General features: G+C 38.0%; 1 protein-coding gene across 1 annotated transcript; it reads right to left on the reverse strand.

Moving 5' to 3' along the window:
- Nucleotides 1–721: 721 nt before the first annotated feature.
- LOC125573792 lies at nucleotides 722–2,899 on the reverse strand. The gene is made up of 5 exons (XM_048734567.1): nucleotides 2,873–2,899; nucleotides 2,498–2,658; nucleotides 2,353–2,423; nucleotides 2,026–2,106; nucleotides 722–1,758 (listed from the first exon to the last, which is right to left on the reverse strand). Exons 1-5 carry the CDS (start codon nucleotides 2,897–2,899, stop codon nucleotides 722–724), a joined length of 1,377 nt encoding a protein of 458 aa, XP_048590524.1.
- Between the last annotated feature and the right edge of the window lie 13,720 nt (nucleotides 2,900–16,619).

The raw sequence follows: 16,619 nt of genomic DNA on the forward strand, positions 1-16,619 counted from the left end.
CGCAGTAAAAAACTCCAACTGGGAAGTTAATTTTGTCATCAAGAGAGCTCACTCTTACTTTTCTTGCTTGAGTGACAAACTGTCGCGTCTTTAGGAAGCTGGTGACACTTTCACTTGACGTCATAATACGTAGAATTTCATCATACGAAAGACGGTCGGGGTCTACCAGACCGACTACCGACTTCAGATATGGAGAATATTCTAAGGCTGGCTTAATTGCCATCTCATCTGTGGAGATACAACACAGGTAGCCATTCACTTCGTTGCTCTTGATGGCGACAACGTCTTTCTCTGCACATGTTTCAATGCAAAATAGAACGTCTTCACCATAAACACGCCCTTCAAGATGTGGAGGCGGGGCATGTCTTATCACCGTCCTTGGGTGTAAGAAGCTCAGATTATGTGTCTGAACGAAGCCTTGAGGTGTCTGAGCCGCATGTCGCCCTTGGCCGTGGTTTCCTCGACCGCAAAGAAGGTAAGAAGCGACAGGCTTGCAATTGAACTGTATTGCACGCTGGAATCGTGTTAATGCGGGATAAAGCTCCGTGAACGCCTCGGCCTCTACAACGCCTAGTGCACGCGAACAAAAGGAATGAACCTGTTCGTAAAACACGTGGTTCTTTGGGAGTATCCCAGATGATGTTAAAAAAGCAAGCATTGCTGCAGCCTCATCCATCTTCTCTAGGTCAAGTAAGAGATCCGCCTTTTTCGGCGGTTCTAGTCATAACGGAGAATTGTCTTGATGTTCTTCCTCATCGTCGCCTTCACTAGTTGAGCTCCGTTCCTCGTCACTACCATTTGGCTCACTGATGTTGCCTTCCTCACACAGCTCTGATAAGTGGACGAGGAGGGGATGTGCGGAAGAACCCACAACTTTCAGACAAAGGCGTTTGATGTCGTCTGTAGCAGCCTCAAGAGTACAGGGCCTGTCCGCCACACCATCTAACACGGTTAAAAGGACATCAATTGAATCATTCGATGATTCTCCTTTGTTCCGAAGTTTAAGGACATATTCCACCATTTCCTTCGCTTTGTCAGAGACGCGCTGGGCGATTGCAGTCATTGCCATAAATAGGCTTGATATGGACTTCGAAGCTTGCCCGTCTATCTTTTTGCAGCGTCTGGTGTGTCTCCTAAAGTTATGGATGTTAAAAGGCTTTCCGAGTTTTATTACACACTTGCAGGCAGTGCATTTGATTTCTGATTTGCTGATCATATCTGCCTGCTCTTCTTTGCAATTGAATTCATTGCTGACCTTGACCTTCATCTTCTGCATTTTCTTGTAGTCTCTCGATTCTGTTTCGCCTGTCGGCCCGTTGGTGTTGGTTTTTTGCTGTGGTGCCGATCTCGTAGCGGCGTTGTACATGCTGAGAACAGAGGCTTTGTTTTGTACTGCAAATTTTACTGAGGTTGTACTAAGCGTATCCGCCATCGTTTCGGTAGCAGATATTTTCAGAAATTCGGTATGGTTTTCATACTTCTGAAAGCATTGTAGAAAGAAAGAACATGTTTCAATCAAATATTCGTTCTTCAAAATTAACATTTCTTCTTCTCCGTCAAAGTACGACAACTTCAGCTCATTTTTTGTGTTGAAGTACTCTTTAAACTGCTTAGTTGTTTTTGCCAGAGTGAGTTCTCCAATATTTGAGGCATTGACATGCCAAAGGCGCTTATTTTCCAGCGCATAGCGACCACTGGCATCAGGGGGGTTCTTGAAAACTTTTATTTTCAACGTTGTTGGCTGAATAGCGGTGAATGCTATATGAAGGAAAATAAAAATTACCATCACTTACTGCCCATTCAACAAATTCTAACCTCAAGAGTTTTTAGAAAATAAAAAAAGACCTGTACGAACACCCTAACACTGAGCCTGGAATAGAAAAAAGATAGTCAAGAATGCTTGCTCTTCATGTCATTCATAATCCTGCTCCAAACATAAACCCCAGTCAACCCGTCCTTTCATACGCATTAGGGCTGATCTACTACATATATATTTTTGTAAAAGCAACAGTTTAGTAGTTTTACCTGGCTCTGAGCGGTATTTGGGAGCAAGAGGTTTGAAACAAGGTTCTAAAGTTTCCACTTTTGAAGAAGAAGATGGTGGCGCTGTGTAAAAAGTACACGTAACACTAAGTTGATATTGCAAATCATCCTGATGCATTAAAAATTTTGGGGATACTAGTAGGATTTGCAGTACTTCCGATAGATAAAACCACCAGAGTCTGCTTATTCAATGTGCCTGCCAGCATATAATGTAAATCCTACCCAATAATAAACCAGCTAATATGATATTAAATGTATATATTTGTATTGATCAAAGCGTTATAAACTGCCAATTGCTCAACAATTTACCTTTACGGAGAAAAGTATCTATTGGGCGCTGCTCAGGATGGCTGGGGTGTGATGCTGAAGTAATTGGCAGGCTGTTGATAATGGGGAAATCCTGATTATTTTTCACGGTAGGATTTTACAGTTAGATGTTAATTTAGTTATGTACCTCAGCTCTTCCTGTTGGTTCTGGGTTGAAAATGGTGATTGCGATTCTGCCTTCCTTTCTGGGCTGATAAGAAACAAATAATACAAAACATATTTGATAGATAGAATGTTAAGCAATAAAAAAATCTGGGTGTCGTGACTTGCTGTAAAATAGTCACCTATCTAGCCTTTTGGGTGTAAAGCTACACCTCAAAAAAGCTACACCTTTTCATATTTAGCCTTTCCATAGGTCCGCTTTCCCGGAGTAGATTGATACACTAAGTGAATATCATTTGTGCATTAAAAATACAATGGAATAGGTGCAACAAAGTACAACTAATTCTGGAAAACAGCCAAAAAATCCAAAGAAAGCTAAAGGCTAAAGTAGGGTTGAAACTTCTGCATCTCCGCCTTGTTTTGCCATCTCTAAGCTATGGAAATTTCTGTTGGCCACACCCACTTCGCTATCCCTTAGGATTAGACAATATTTTCATAACAAGCATATGTAAATATTTTTTAGCGGGATTTCCGCCTCCCTCCCTTTAACCCGGAAAAAAGTACAACTGTATATACCTTGGCTGAATGGATGAATCAGAACTTGAAGAGGGCGATCGCAGAACTCGCCTCCTTTTTTTGCTATATCCAAAAAAAACAACATTCACATTGACCCCTCAACCGGCCTGTACCGGCTTTGGGAAGTACCCACAACCCAAAAAATTCATAAATGCAAAATAAACACAACAAGATGAAGATACTCAGGCATCAGTCTAAGGGATAAATGGTCTTGCAGATATGCATCCAACCAAGGTGTTGGCATCTGCTCTTAAGCCAAATAATAGCACAGGTTCTTTGACAAATCTCAAATGGAACAAGGAGAGAAAAGAAGAAGTACCCCTCTCAATAAAAAGCTCAAAATACCACACAAGGGAGAGAGATAAGCAAACACAGCTCAAGACACAAATAGATACCTTTATTCTGATCCTCCAGGTACATTTCCATGGCCTCAAAACACAATGTCTACTCCTTGAAGGCTTGTACAACCACGAAGATGTCTTTACGTATTGCAAAGCATTCTGGGAGATCCAGGGGAAAATTCACGAGGGGAGGGCCAGTCAACAATCCTCTCCCCAAAGTCAGATGTTTTTTTATAAGTCTTTTCACCCCGAAGCCAAACAAATCAATTCCAGGTCATACAGACCCAGAATAGCAGTGTAAACAATTTTGGAATGAATTTGGTTTCAGAAAAGACAGCACTTAGGAGAGCTGTGGTGATTCATTAGAAAATTATTTTCTCATCCAGGCAAAGCCAAACAAGAAAAAATCATCATGAATCCACCTTTGCTTGCAAATATCCATAAGCAAAGCAATCAATTATGCCCCAAAAGACTTCATGATGTCCTGAGACACTCTCCTAATATGCTCATAGCTGTATTTTTGCTGAAAAATACAAGCAACTATCAACTTGTGCTGGCTTCAGCACAACGACGAGGGATTAAAAGTGGGGACCGCAAAGCACTGTTGGAAAGCTTGGATAGCGCTGACTAGGTGCAGCTGTGTTTGACTTTGACGGGCTGTATAAAACTCAGAATAGGGGGGAGGTATCTGTTTTCAGTCTGTTTTTTTTTTAAATTCAGCTAAAAAATGGCCAGGAGTCAATGGGTTAAAAAGCATTAGGTCATTTTCAGCTAAAAATGCTCCCTGCCACACTGAGCTTTGGCTATGCTTTTATACCATAATATTAGATATCTTTCAACATAAGATTTTACAACATTCAAACCTGAAAAAAAGTTATATTGTCTTGTTGACTATATTCCCTAAAAGTACTGTCAATAAAAATATACTAGCATGCAAATCAACATACGCTCTTGTTTACCTAGACATTGGCGAAAGAGGACAACTCCTTTCTTGTTTTCTTTTTCTTTCCCTGTCATAAAAAATATAAGTAACCCAAATCAATTCACCATACCACATCAGAGCTCACCCTACCATTTTTTAGCATATTCCTCATACTCTCTCTTCTTGAATTTCCTGTGTTTTCTTTCTTTCTTGTGCTTTCCCATCTGTTGCATAAGAGAAAAACAAAAGTAATATTTCACTCCACTATTACTGTTTCATAAGCAATTACTGTGAAATAATTCCAACCATAATATAAGCCCACTATTCAGTGAAATAACACTATGCCTCCCCTACACCTGAAAAAATGCCTCTGCTAAAAAAAACTTTTTGATTATCAGGGGCGTATGCACGATTTTTAACAAGTTGCAGTTATAGCATTCAGAAACTGGATAAGGGCGTGGCCCCTCATCCCCGTGAAAAGCTCATAGCGCCCACTTTTGTGTTGGAAATTGGCAGCAATGCGTCAGATTTTTTAGAATATTACTTGATTCTCTGTCATCCTCGTCGCATGGCACTGAACGACATAACAATGTGTTGGAAATAATCTGTGAACTACCATGCTTAAGAAAATTCTATATTTTTTCCTCATTATATATATTAAACTACGTACATAAAAATGAATAAGCAAACATTTGATTTTTCCCTCGTTATGCAAATAAGATCACCAATTTTTTTGCAGTCCAGTGACTGCAGGCCGATAACCTGCGTACGCCCGTGATTATAATCTCAACCAAATATCAGTCCACCAAAAAGTATGTGAAAGCTATAGGCAATGGCCTTATTTTTCAAGTTGCATGATAACCAACAAAAAAGCAGTGATCACAGTACAAGCTCATTCCCAATAAAAGAATTTAACACTTGTTCAAATCAGGAAAGTGCACTTCCCTGTTCAAATCAAATCCTTTTTTCATCTTATTTTCTTCTGTTGCCTTTTTTGTCAACATGTTTATCTTATTTTTTCAAACATGATTTTAGATTATCTTGTGATTTTGCCTGCTATGGCTTTGTTTCTTATACGAGTATCAAAACATACACTGTGACAGCTAAATGTCAAATCATTTGACTGAGATGAAACCTTATTGATGTTAGCCTTGATTGGCCCACTTTATACCGGGCGGTGGAATGTGTTTTTTTCTGTGATGAAAGCTTTCTACAACTCGACACAACTAGAACATGAAGCGATTTCCCGTGAGTTAGCTCTTTGGCGGGCAATTAAAATTTTTTAAGAAAAACCCGAAAAGTTTACCGTATGACTTTCCGGGTTTCTGAGTTTATCAGCGTTTTAAGAAACGACCACCTGGAAGCACAAGTAGTGCTTTTCCCTTCCCAATTAAAAGAAAACAAATTGAACTAGCTAACTATCTCATAAAGATCACTGATTCCACATGAAAACGCTGTGTAGCCATTTTGGGAAACAAGGCAATATTTTTGGGGTCGTAGCTTTTGGGGTCACAGGTTTTAGGTCTTCGTTTTGTAGACACCCAACTTACACTTGTTTTGAATAAAAACTCTTTTGACCGATTACTTCGTCGAGATCAGAACTTCCTGTTCTCACAGATATGGCGAGGCGATTTCTTATGGGTGTTTTTTTTACAATACAATAAATATTTAAATAATTGAATGTCATTATCAATAAGAATTCGAAAGAATAAATCTGCCCTTACCCTCCTTTGTTGTTGGTTCTTGCTTGTGTGAAGCTAGAAAGCGAGAACTTGGAGGTGATTGATCGCATGTTCAAACCTACCCGCGTCTCATTGGCTAATAAAATAATAACCATGGAATGGCTTCTTCGTCAACCGCCAAAAGGTTGAAATGAAAATCACGTACATATAAACAGATAAATCAAAATGAATTTTGGAAAAAGAAGCCAAATATTAAAATAATTTTTATACTTATTCTTGTATTCCGGATTCCAGCTTAAGTCTTGGATTCCGGATCCTAGTGTGTGGATTCCGGATTCCAGTAGCATGGATTCCGGATTCCAAGTCTCATTTTTTCATGGATTCCGGATTCCAAGTCTCATGTTTTCATGGATTCCGGATTCCGGATTACCTGTCATAGGGCGAATTACTATTCTCATCAAGATGTCACGAAGCAAATTCAAAACAGAAAGGTAATGTTATTACATTATTATTTCACAAGAGAATACCTCATCAGCAAGAAGAAAACACAAGTTTGTTCCGCACGATAATTTGAATTCAATGTAAGAGACCGTATAAATTAATTAATCAGCAGTTTCCGTTATATTTTCTTATATTTGTCAAGTTTTTCGCTTTAATATTTATGTGAAAGCTGTCACCAAAACAAAACGTTTTATGACCGTAGCATCACATTGTGAACACAACTTTTGATTTTGCCGCTTGTCATTGATTTATCACCCACTTCCACCGTGATTTTGATTAGCTAAAAAATAGAATCTTCGAACGCTGATTGGTTGCAAGCAGTTTATTGGCTTTCTATGTGTGTGAATGTCTGTGTGAATCGTGAAACACTTCTCAAAAGTCTTCCTTTTTCAAATAAAGCCTTATATTGCTAAGGTAAGGAGGAGTTTAGCGGCTAAAAATGCCCAGTTGCATTGGAGAAATGATGTACTGTTTGGCATAATCCATTGATAAATCTATCCGGCTGTTTACTATCTATTTGGTACCTTTTTTCCTCAGGTGAATAAGGGCAAGGAATTAAGCCAGATTCATCATGTAGGCTGGCTGAAAGCAAATGTAAATTAATGTTTTTTTCATATTCTTTTATTGTTTAGTATAATTATATTCAATCAACCCGCATTCCTTTCCTATTCTCTTTTGGTGTTGATAATTCCTCTAAAATCTGAATGAATAAAAAAATTATTAACAAAATTATTGACAGACAGACAGATTAGTTTATTGGTACCATTTAAAGACTTTTACATTAGTGTGAATCCAATATATTTAACATGATAAGCCATTCAAATTCTCAAAAATACATATATACAGACAAAAGAACATAGAGAAGATACAACCTTATTTTGTCGTATTTTCCCATAGTAAGAAGCAGCCGTATACCAATTTTGCAGCCATCCCTGCTATATTAGCTTTAGGATTTATTATTAGATTAAAAATTCATATTGTGTAGTTCCAGATAATATCCATACCCCCCTATTGAGGGGGTCGGAGGTATGACCCCCTACCCCTCTGGAATTTCCAACCCCCTGGAAAAAAACTAAATACAGTAACTGTTAAGGAAAAGGGCATTTCATCCTCCACCCCCCCCCCCCCCTCTGGAAATTCCTGGGCGTTTGAGCCCCCCCCCCCCCCCCCCCTCATAATTTCCAATCCCCCCAATGGGGGGGTTTGGATATTTTCTGGAACTACACATTCTGATTTCTAATGCTTGAAGACCAGAGGTCCTAAAAGTTACTTACTGTTATTGCAAATGAACCAGTAAACTGATTGTATTATTCTCATGTGCATTGATTTGCATAGGTAACAACACATTGCTGGCATGAACTGTCATCAGCAAATGTAGATAGTCTTAATGTGTGTGTATGTCCTGACTTACTGCCTATTGTACCTATTTTTCTGGCATCTGTCCTTGTTTTCCCTTAACTTTTTTTAGATGCCAGTACCCTTTTAAATATTTATTCTGTATCTTTAAAAAAAAGAATGTATGTAAGCTTAGGGGTAAATAAAAGGATGTTTTTTTTTTCTTGTAAATTGTTCTATGGATTTGTTCAATGGCTTGGCCCTATTCATGGCTGATTAGCTTTTACTTATTCATGAGCATGGTTCAAGAGAGCTACTCATATGTAGTAATGACAGAGGGGAAAGGGTAAAAATGTATAAAAAGGATTAGGAATTGAGGATCAGGTATAGTTTGAAAGTTTTCAACCTTGGTGTTATGGGGTATGTAATTTTGGGCTCTCTAGTTTGATTATAGATTTGGGCCCTTTAGTTTGATTATAGATTTGTAACTAGTGCAAAAAGGAATATGAAGTTGTCTATAATATCCCACTCTTTGTAAATCTATAGTCATACTACTTTATCTATTACCTGCTAGCAACCAGCCAACCAGCTATACTACTTCGTCTATTACCAGCCAGCAACCAGACAACCAACCATACTTCTTCGTCTATTACCAAGTACAACCAGCCACCCATAGCACACCCCGGCCCATACCACTATAGCCTAACATTCCCCCTTGCTTAAATACCTTAAGTTATGCACTATCTGCTATAGTATTGACTGTGTAAACTCAGTCATGATTTTTTATTTCAGGATCCATGATCCCCTCCATCCAAGGTCTTCTTAATCCATTATCCCTCCATCCATTATGCCCTCCATCCAAGGTCTTCTTTACCCATGATCCCTTCCATCCCATGATTCTGTGCTGGTAATGATTTTGATTATTCAAGCCAACCTCTTGGGACCATACCAAAAGTTCCTGAAATGACCAGGATCACCACCTTAAAAAGTCCAACATTGCAAAGAGCATTGTGTTGCTCTTTTATTCACCTTTGTAATTTGGGGTGTAGCAAATCAAATTGAGGGCTCGATTTGCGCCGCTTAAACATTCCATCTTTTGACTTCCCTGTGGTTGTGTGGGGTGTCACCCGATAACGGAAGCAAAAAGTTTCCATTGTATGTCTAATCACATTCAATTAACAACTTCCGATCAACTGCTTGCCTTAGTTAGACCATCGGAAGCAGGATGATAAGAAGCAGTGGTTTTGTGTATATCATTTTGTCTCATAAAGATAAAAAACTCGATAGTACTGCCCGTGGTGATACTTGCCATTATGTGAGATTCAATCCCTTTGGTAGTATCTTTCACATGAAAGGCCCACAGTAATCTATGTGGACTCTCACCCAGGGCTTGTGCGGCCACTCCCAGGGGTGGTAGGTGGCTGATGCAGGGGCTTTCTGCTTGATCTGGCTTTTCACCATGAACTCTCTTTGTCGATAGAGGGCAACCAGACATCGCTGGCGCCTTCATGCGACGTTTTACAGGATGTGTGTTTCATGAGACTCTTCCAGTACGCGTTGCCGAACCTGGTAGGGGCGGGGAAGATGGGGGTAACACTTTTAGCTCCTCGTAGTATGCAGCCATCTTGAACAATTTAGCTCTTCTTACCTTGATTTGTACACTATTCAGTGTTTTTAAGCTTATTGATCACCCGCGCACTTAAGTATGCGGCCATCTTGAACACTTCGTTCTTCTTACCTTGGTTTGTACACTTCAGGACTTCAGTGTCTTTAAGCTTGTTGACCACCCGCGCTCGCAACAAATACTCATTACCATTTGTAAGGACCGGGTCTTCATGTGTCCAGTACGAACCTCAGCTGTGGTAACAGGCGAAGCATCGACTTCGTCCAGCAGAAACACGATTTCTTCTGCAGACACCTTGGTAAGCACGGGTAGAAGAGCCGGCTTAATGTGCCAGAATTACCATGGCTACTACCTGACTTGTATACGATGTCATATCCATAACCTAATAAGGTCACTGGCCAACTAAGTACACTTGGTAATGCAGTGTTCGGCACTTTTTTATTTCGCTAAAAAAGTGGTTTATGGTCAGTATTGTGAGTGAGGTGACGTCTATTCAGGTACTTATGGACCTTCTTTAAGACGAACATCACACTTGAGTCGGGTCGGTACGCAGCTCTTACAAGCTGCAATTTGACTGGGCAAATGAACAATATCCGCACCTCGACACAAAGAACGAGAAGAATAGAGACAAAAGAACTCCTTCGTAGAACAAAGATAATAGGAGACAAAACAGCTGCGTACTTACTCCTTGAGCCTTCTTTATCTAGCTGTAAATACTTCATTACAGCTGTGTTTAGGGTCCTGGAAACAAAAGCAATGACCCGGTCACTCCCATCATCCATGCGATATGATAGCACAGCCTCAGCTTCTTAGTTGTCAAAACAACACGGGACACGCGCGTCTAATTTTTCGCGCGTTTTCGCTCTTCCAACTCGCGGCCGACACAGAGAATATATTGTTGGCCGTGTTTTGCATCATTTTTAAAATCAAGAAAGAAAATCGATACACTTTTTAATAATATAAAGAGGTTCAAACGATTGACGGAAGAGGACAAACGATGGGTTTGAAAAAAGAAGGTAAGTAGGACTTTAATTTCATTAGCTTTTCGTCGGAGCTGGTCTGAAAACTACTCCTTGTGTTGATATTTTCTAGACCTCAAGTAAGCTAATTTTTATGAACTTCAAACATTTAAAGCCATGAGGGGATGCTTCACCGACCTACCTCAGTTGTAATTCAGCTAGGTAATCATCCTTTATCCCATAAAAAAGGATAGAAAAAGCATGTGTTAATATTTTCCGATTGATTGTCTGTTTTCTCAATCAAAAAGAATTTTGTTTTGCTTTAAAATGTGAAGATTTCACGTTGTAAGCTTATTTAAGTTCTATTTAGTCTTTAAGCTTAAGCTACTTTTTAGCGAAACGATCTTTGTTCTGTTTTAAAACTTTCTTGATTTGAACTTGCCAAGAAAGACCAGATCCTACAGGCCAGTTTAACTGTCCAAACCCCCACCCCTTGCCACACCTCCCATGATATTTGCAAATATCATGCTGTACTGTGCTGTATCTAGCTGTACTCTCATTATTAATCCCACATATTAAATGAGTATATAGTATGTACCTTTTTTCCTCTCATGCAATTTATTCACAAATGGTATAAATGTTGAAGAAAATAAAAAAGAACACATTTTCTGTAAGAATCAAACAAGCAAACACAAATGTGTGATAATTCAAGCATTTCAGATTATCCTAGCACAGCTAAACAAGTGCTTTTTTAAGTATCCATACAGAAACCTCAGTTTTATAGCAGAAGAGTTTGAGGCATTTTACTAATTATATTATTTATTGCCAAGCGATCAGAATATGCTCAATTGCTTACGGATGTGACAAAAATTCCATTTGTAAGTAATCTATAATCCATCCCTTTCGCGAAAAAAGAAAAAAAAAGTTAGTGATTGAGTAAAACTTCAGGTCAATTCTCGATTGACTTAAAAAGACATCAACTACCAAAAAAAAAGCGAAAACGAAAACATAACAACATTAATGTATTCGTAGCAGTAAATGTGCCTTGACAGTATGGTAAATCATATTTGGCCAATATCATTTTGATCAATAAAAGCTTTATTTTTAAATCTGGAATTGCGTTGTTGACGAGCTCCTAAGAAAGATTGGCACGATTATTGCTTCATCGGAAAAGCGAAATAGCGGGTAGTTAACAAATTCTGCAATTCCAATAAACAAATCTAGCCGTTTAGTTCCAACTGAAGGTGAAGTAGGAGGTACCTAAACGATTTCATCTGTGGATGAGTTACTTGAGTTGCACAATCCATCTGAATTATTGTGCGAACCTTGATTTTGTTGGTAAGTGCGTTTCCAACCTCACGAGGCGATGTCCAAATCCAACTGAGCAATGGTTGAAATACATTGTATCCCATTCCCAGATGGTGACGATCACTTCTCCTCCCGATATGGGGAACTCATTTTATGCTATATTGGTCGAAATAAGGGATGTTGAAAAACAGTGCACACTTCGGAATAAAAAATAATTCACAGTGCTTAATTTAAAATAAGGTACAGTTGTACACTACACGAAACAATCCGATAAATCAAATGTAAAAAAGTTGTAGCAGAGTGCAAAATTTGGCGTTACTCGGCAAGGTGGTATTAATTGCCTCTATTAGGAAAACGTTATTGGTCTTCGGTATTAATAAAATGAAATTCTTGTCTATTTGCTCATTCGCAGTGAACGTTAGATTCAACAGTCAGTGGCGAAAATTGAGCGGGAAAGATCGTTGGTACATTAGGTAAGTAACTGTTTTACAGAAATGGGTTGCACCGCGATTTCGGATCGATAGGCTACCTCTATTCCCGAAACATGTTTTTAAAGTAAGTTTGCTAATTTTTCATCAGATTCTATTGCTTTACAAGGGAATCTCAATTCTCGAAGTTATTTCCGCGTATGTACAAAATTAGCGTAAATTTACTAAGAAGTTATGAACACACCCCCGAATAACAACTGTCGGGCTGCTAGATAAACACGAGTTGCTTTTCAGTAAATTTAGTTTTGAAAATAGTGAATAGGTGGCCTTTGCAGGCAAAAAAGCTTTTTGAACAAACAAGCAAACACAAATGTGTGATAATTCAAGCATTTCAGATTCTCCTAGCACAACTAAACAAGTGCTTTTTTAAGTATCCATACAGAAACCTCAGTTCTATTGCAGAAGAGTTTGAGGCATTTTACTAATTATATTTATTGCAATGTGATCAGGATATGGTCAATTGCTCACGGATGTGACAAAAAATTCCATTTGTAAGTCATCTATAATCCATCCCTTTCGCGAAAAAGGAAAACATAAAAGTTAGTGATTGAGTAAAATTTCAGGTCAATTCTCGATTGACTTAAAAAGACATCAACTTCTACAAAAAAGCGAAAAAACGAAAAGATAACAACATTAATGTATTCGTAGCAGTAAATGTGCCTTGCCAGTCTGGTAAATCCTATTTGGACAATAACATTTTGATCAATAAAAGCTTTATTTTTAAATCTGGAATTGCGTGGTTAACGAGCCCCTAAGAAAGATGGGCGCGATTTAAATGCTACATCGGAAAAGCGAAATAGCTGGTAGTTAACAAATTCTGCAATTCCAATAAACAAAGCTAGCCGTTTAGTTCCAACCGAAGGTGAAGTAGGGGGTACCTAAACGATTTCATACGTGGATGAGTTACTTGAGTTGCACAATCCATCCGAATTAAGTGCGAACCTTGATTTTGTTTGTAATTGCGTTTCCAACCTCATCAGGCGATGATCCAACTGAGCAATGATAATAATCCATTGTATCCCATTTCCAGATGGTGCGAATCCCCTCCGATATGAGCAACTCATCAATTTATGCCATATTGGTCAAAATAAGGAATTTTGAAAACGGTGTACACTTTGAAATACAAATTATTCACAGTGCTTAGTTTAAAATAAGGCATAGTTGTCTACACGAAACAATCCGATAAATCAAATGTGTGTAGGTGTAGCAGTGCAAAATGTGGTGTGTTTGCGTTTACTCGTCAATGTGGTATTAATTGCTTCTATTAGTAAAACGTTACTGGTCTTCGGTATTCATGAAGTGAAATCTTCGTCTATTTGCTCATTCGCAGTGAACGTTAGATTTAGCAGTCTGAGGCGAAAAGGAGCAGAAAAGATCGTTGAAACATAAGGTAAGTAATAATTATACAGAAATGTAACTGCAAACCGATTTCGAATCGATAGGCTACCACTATTCGCGAAACATGTTTTTGAAGTTAGTTTGCAAATTTTTCATCAGATTTTTTATCAGGGAATCTCAATTCTCGAAGTTATTTTCGAGTAAGTACAAAATTAGCGTAAATTTACTAAGACGTAATGAACACACCCCCAATAACAACTTTTGGGCTGCTAGATAAACACGAGTTGCTTTTGAGTAAATTTAGTTTTGAAAAAAGTGAATATGTGGCCTTGTCAGGTAGAAAAGCTTTTTGAACAAACAAGCAAACACAAATGTGTGATAATTCAAGCAGTTCAGATTCTCCTAGCACAACTAAACAAGTGCTTTTTGAAGTATCCACACAGAAACCTCAGTTTTATTGCAGAAGAGTTTGAGGCATTCTACGAATTATATTATTTATTGCAATGTGATCAGAATATGCTCAATTGCTCACGGATGTGACAAAAAATTCCATTTGTAAGTCAACTATAATCCATCCCTTTCGCGAAAAAAGAAAAAAAAGTTAGTGATTGAGTAAAATTTCAGGTCAATTCTCGATTGACTTAAAAAGACATCAACTTCTACAAAAAAGCGAAAACGAAAAGATAACAACATTAATGTATTCGTAGCAGTAAATGTGCCTTGACAGTCTGGTAAATCCTATTTGGCCAATAACATTTTGATCAATAAAAGCTTTATTTTTAAATCTAGAAATGCGTGGTTGACGAGCTCCTAAGAAATATGGGCGCGATTTAAATGCTACATCGGAAAAGCGAAATAGCGGGTTGTTAACAAATTCTGAAATTCCAATAAACAAAGCTAGCCGTTTTGTTCTAACCGAAGGTGAAGTAGAGGGTACCTAAACGATTTCATCTGTGGATGAGTTACTTGAATTACACAATCCATCCGAATTAAATGCAAACCTTGATTTTGTTTGTAATTGCGTTTCCAACCTCACGAGGCGATGTCCGAATCCAACTGAGCAATGATTGAAATTCATTGTATCCCATTTCCAGATGGTGACGATCACCGTCTCCTCCTGATATGGGGAACTTATTTTATGCTATATTGGTCGAAATTTAAGGGATGTTGAAAAACAGTGCCCACTTCGGAATAAAAAAATAATTCACAGTGCTTAGTTTAAAATAAGGTACAGTTTTCTACACGAAACAATCCGATAAATCAAATGTATCTGAGTTGTAGAAGACTGCAAAATGTGGTGTGTTTGCGTTTATTCGTCAAGGTGGTATTAATTGCCTCTATTAGGAAAACGTTATTGGTCTTCGGTATTAATGAAATAAAATCCTCGTCTATTTGCTTATTCGCAGTGAACGTTAGATTCAACAGTCTGAGGCGAAAATGGAGCAGGAAAGATCGTTGACACATTAGGTAAGTTATCGTTTTACAGAAATGGATTGCAACCGATTTTGAATCAATAGGCTACCACTATCCGCGAAACATGTTTTAAAGTAAGTTTGCTAATTTTTCATCAGATTCTATTGCTTTACAAGGGAATCTCAATTCTCGAAGTTCTTTTTGCGTAAGTACAAAATTAGCGTAAATTTCCTAAGACGTTATGAACACACCCCCAATAATAACTTTCGGGCTGCTAGATAAACACGAGTTGCTTTTGAGTAAATTTAGTTTTGAAAAAAGTGAATAGGTGGCCTTTGCAGGCAAAAAAGCTTTTTGAACAAACAAGCAAACACAAATGTGTGATAATTCAAGCATTTCAGATTATCCTAGCACAACTAAGCAAGTGCTTTTTGAAGTATCCATACAGAAACCTCATTTTTATTGCAGAAGAGTTTGAGGCATTTTACTAATTATATCATTTATTGCAATGTGATAAGAGTATTGTCAATTGCTCACGGATGTGACAAAAAATTCCATTTGTAAGTAATCTATAATCCATCCCTTTCGCGAAAAAAAGAAAAAAAAAAGTTAGTGATTGAGTAAAACTTCAGGTCAATTCTCGATTGACTTAAAAAGACATCAACTACCAAAAAAAGCGAAAACGAAAACATAACAACATTAATGTATTCGTAGCAGTAAATGTGCCTTGACAGTATGGTAAATCATATTCGGCCAATATCATTTTGATCAATAAAAGCTTTATTTTTAAATCTGGAATTGCGTTGTTGACGAGCTCCTAAGAAAGATTGGCGCGATTAGTGCTTCATCGGAAAAGCGAAATAGCGGGTAGTTAACAAATTCTGCAATTCCAATAAACAAATCTAGCGGTTTAGTTCCAACTGAAGGTGAAGTAAGGGGTACCTATACGATTTCATCTGTGGATGAGTTACTTGAATTGCACAATCCATCCGAATTATTGTGCGAACCTTGATTTTGTTTGTAATTGCGTTTCCAACCTCACGAGGCGATGTCCAAATCCAACTGAGCAATGATTGAAATTCATTGTATCCCATTCCCAGATGGTGAAGATCACCTCTCCTCCCGATATGGGAACTCATTTTATGCTATATTGGTCGAAATAAGGGATGTTGAAAAACAGTGCACACTTCGGAATAAAAAATAATTCACAGTGCTTAGTATAAAATAAGGTACAGTTGTCTACACGAAACAATCCGATAAATCAAATGTAAAAAAGTTGTAGCAGAGTGCAAAATTTGGTGTGTTTGCGTTACTCTGCAAGGTGGTATTAATTGCTTCTATTAGGAAAACTTTATTGGTCTTCGGTATTAATGAAATGAAATCCTTGTCTATTTGCTCATTTGCAGTGAACGTTAGATTCAACAGTCAGAGGCGAAAATTGAACAGGAAAGATCGTTGGTACATTAGGTAAGTAACTGTCTTACAGAAATGGATTGCACCGCGATTTCGGATCGATAGGCTACCTCTATTCGCGAAACATGTTTTTAAAGTAAGTTTGCTAATTTTTCATCAGATTCTATTGCTTTATAAGGAAATCTCAATTCTCAAAGTTCTTTTTGCGTAAGTATAAAATTAGCGTAAATTTACTAAGAAGTTATGA

Source organism: Nematostella vectensis, chromosome 11 (genome assembly GCF_932526225.1).
Source record: "Nematostella vectensis chromosome 11, jaNemVect1.1, whole genome shotgun sequence".
Classification (NCBI taxonomy): domain Eukaryota; kingdom Metazoa; phylum Cnidaria; class Anthozoa; order Actiniaria; family Edwardsiidae; genus Nematostella; species Nematostella vectensis.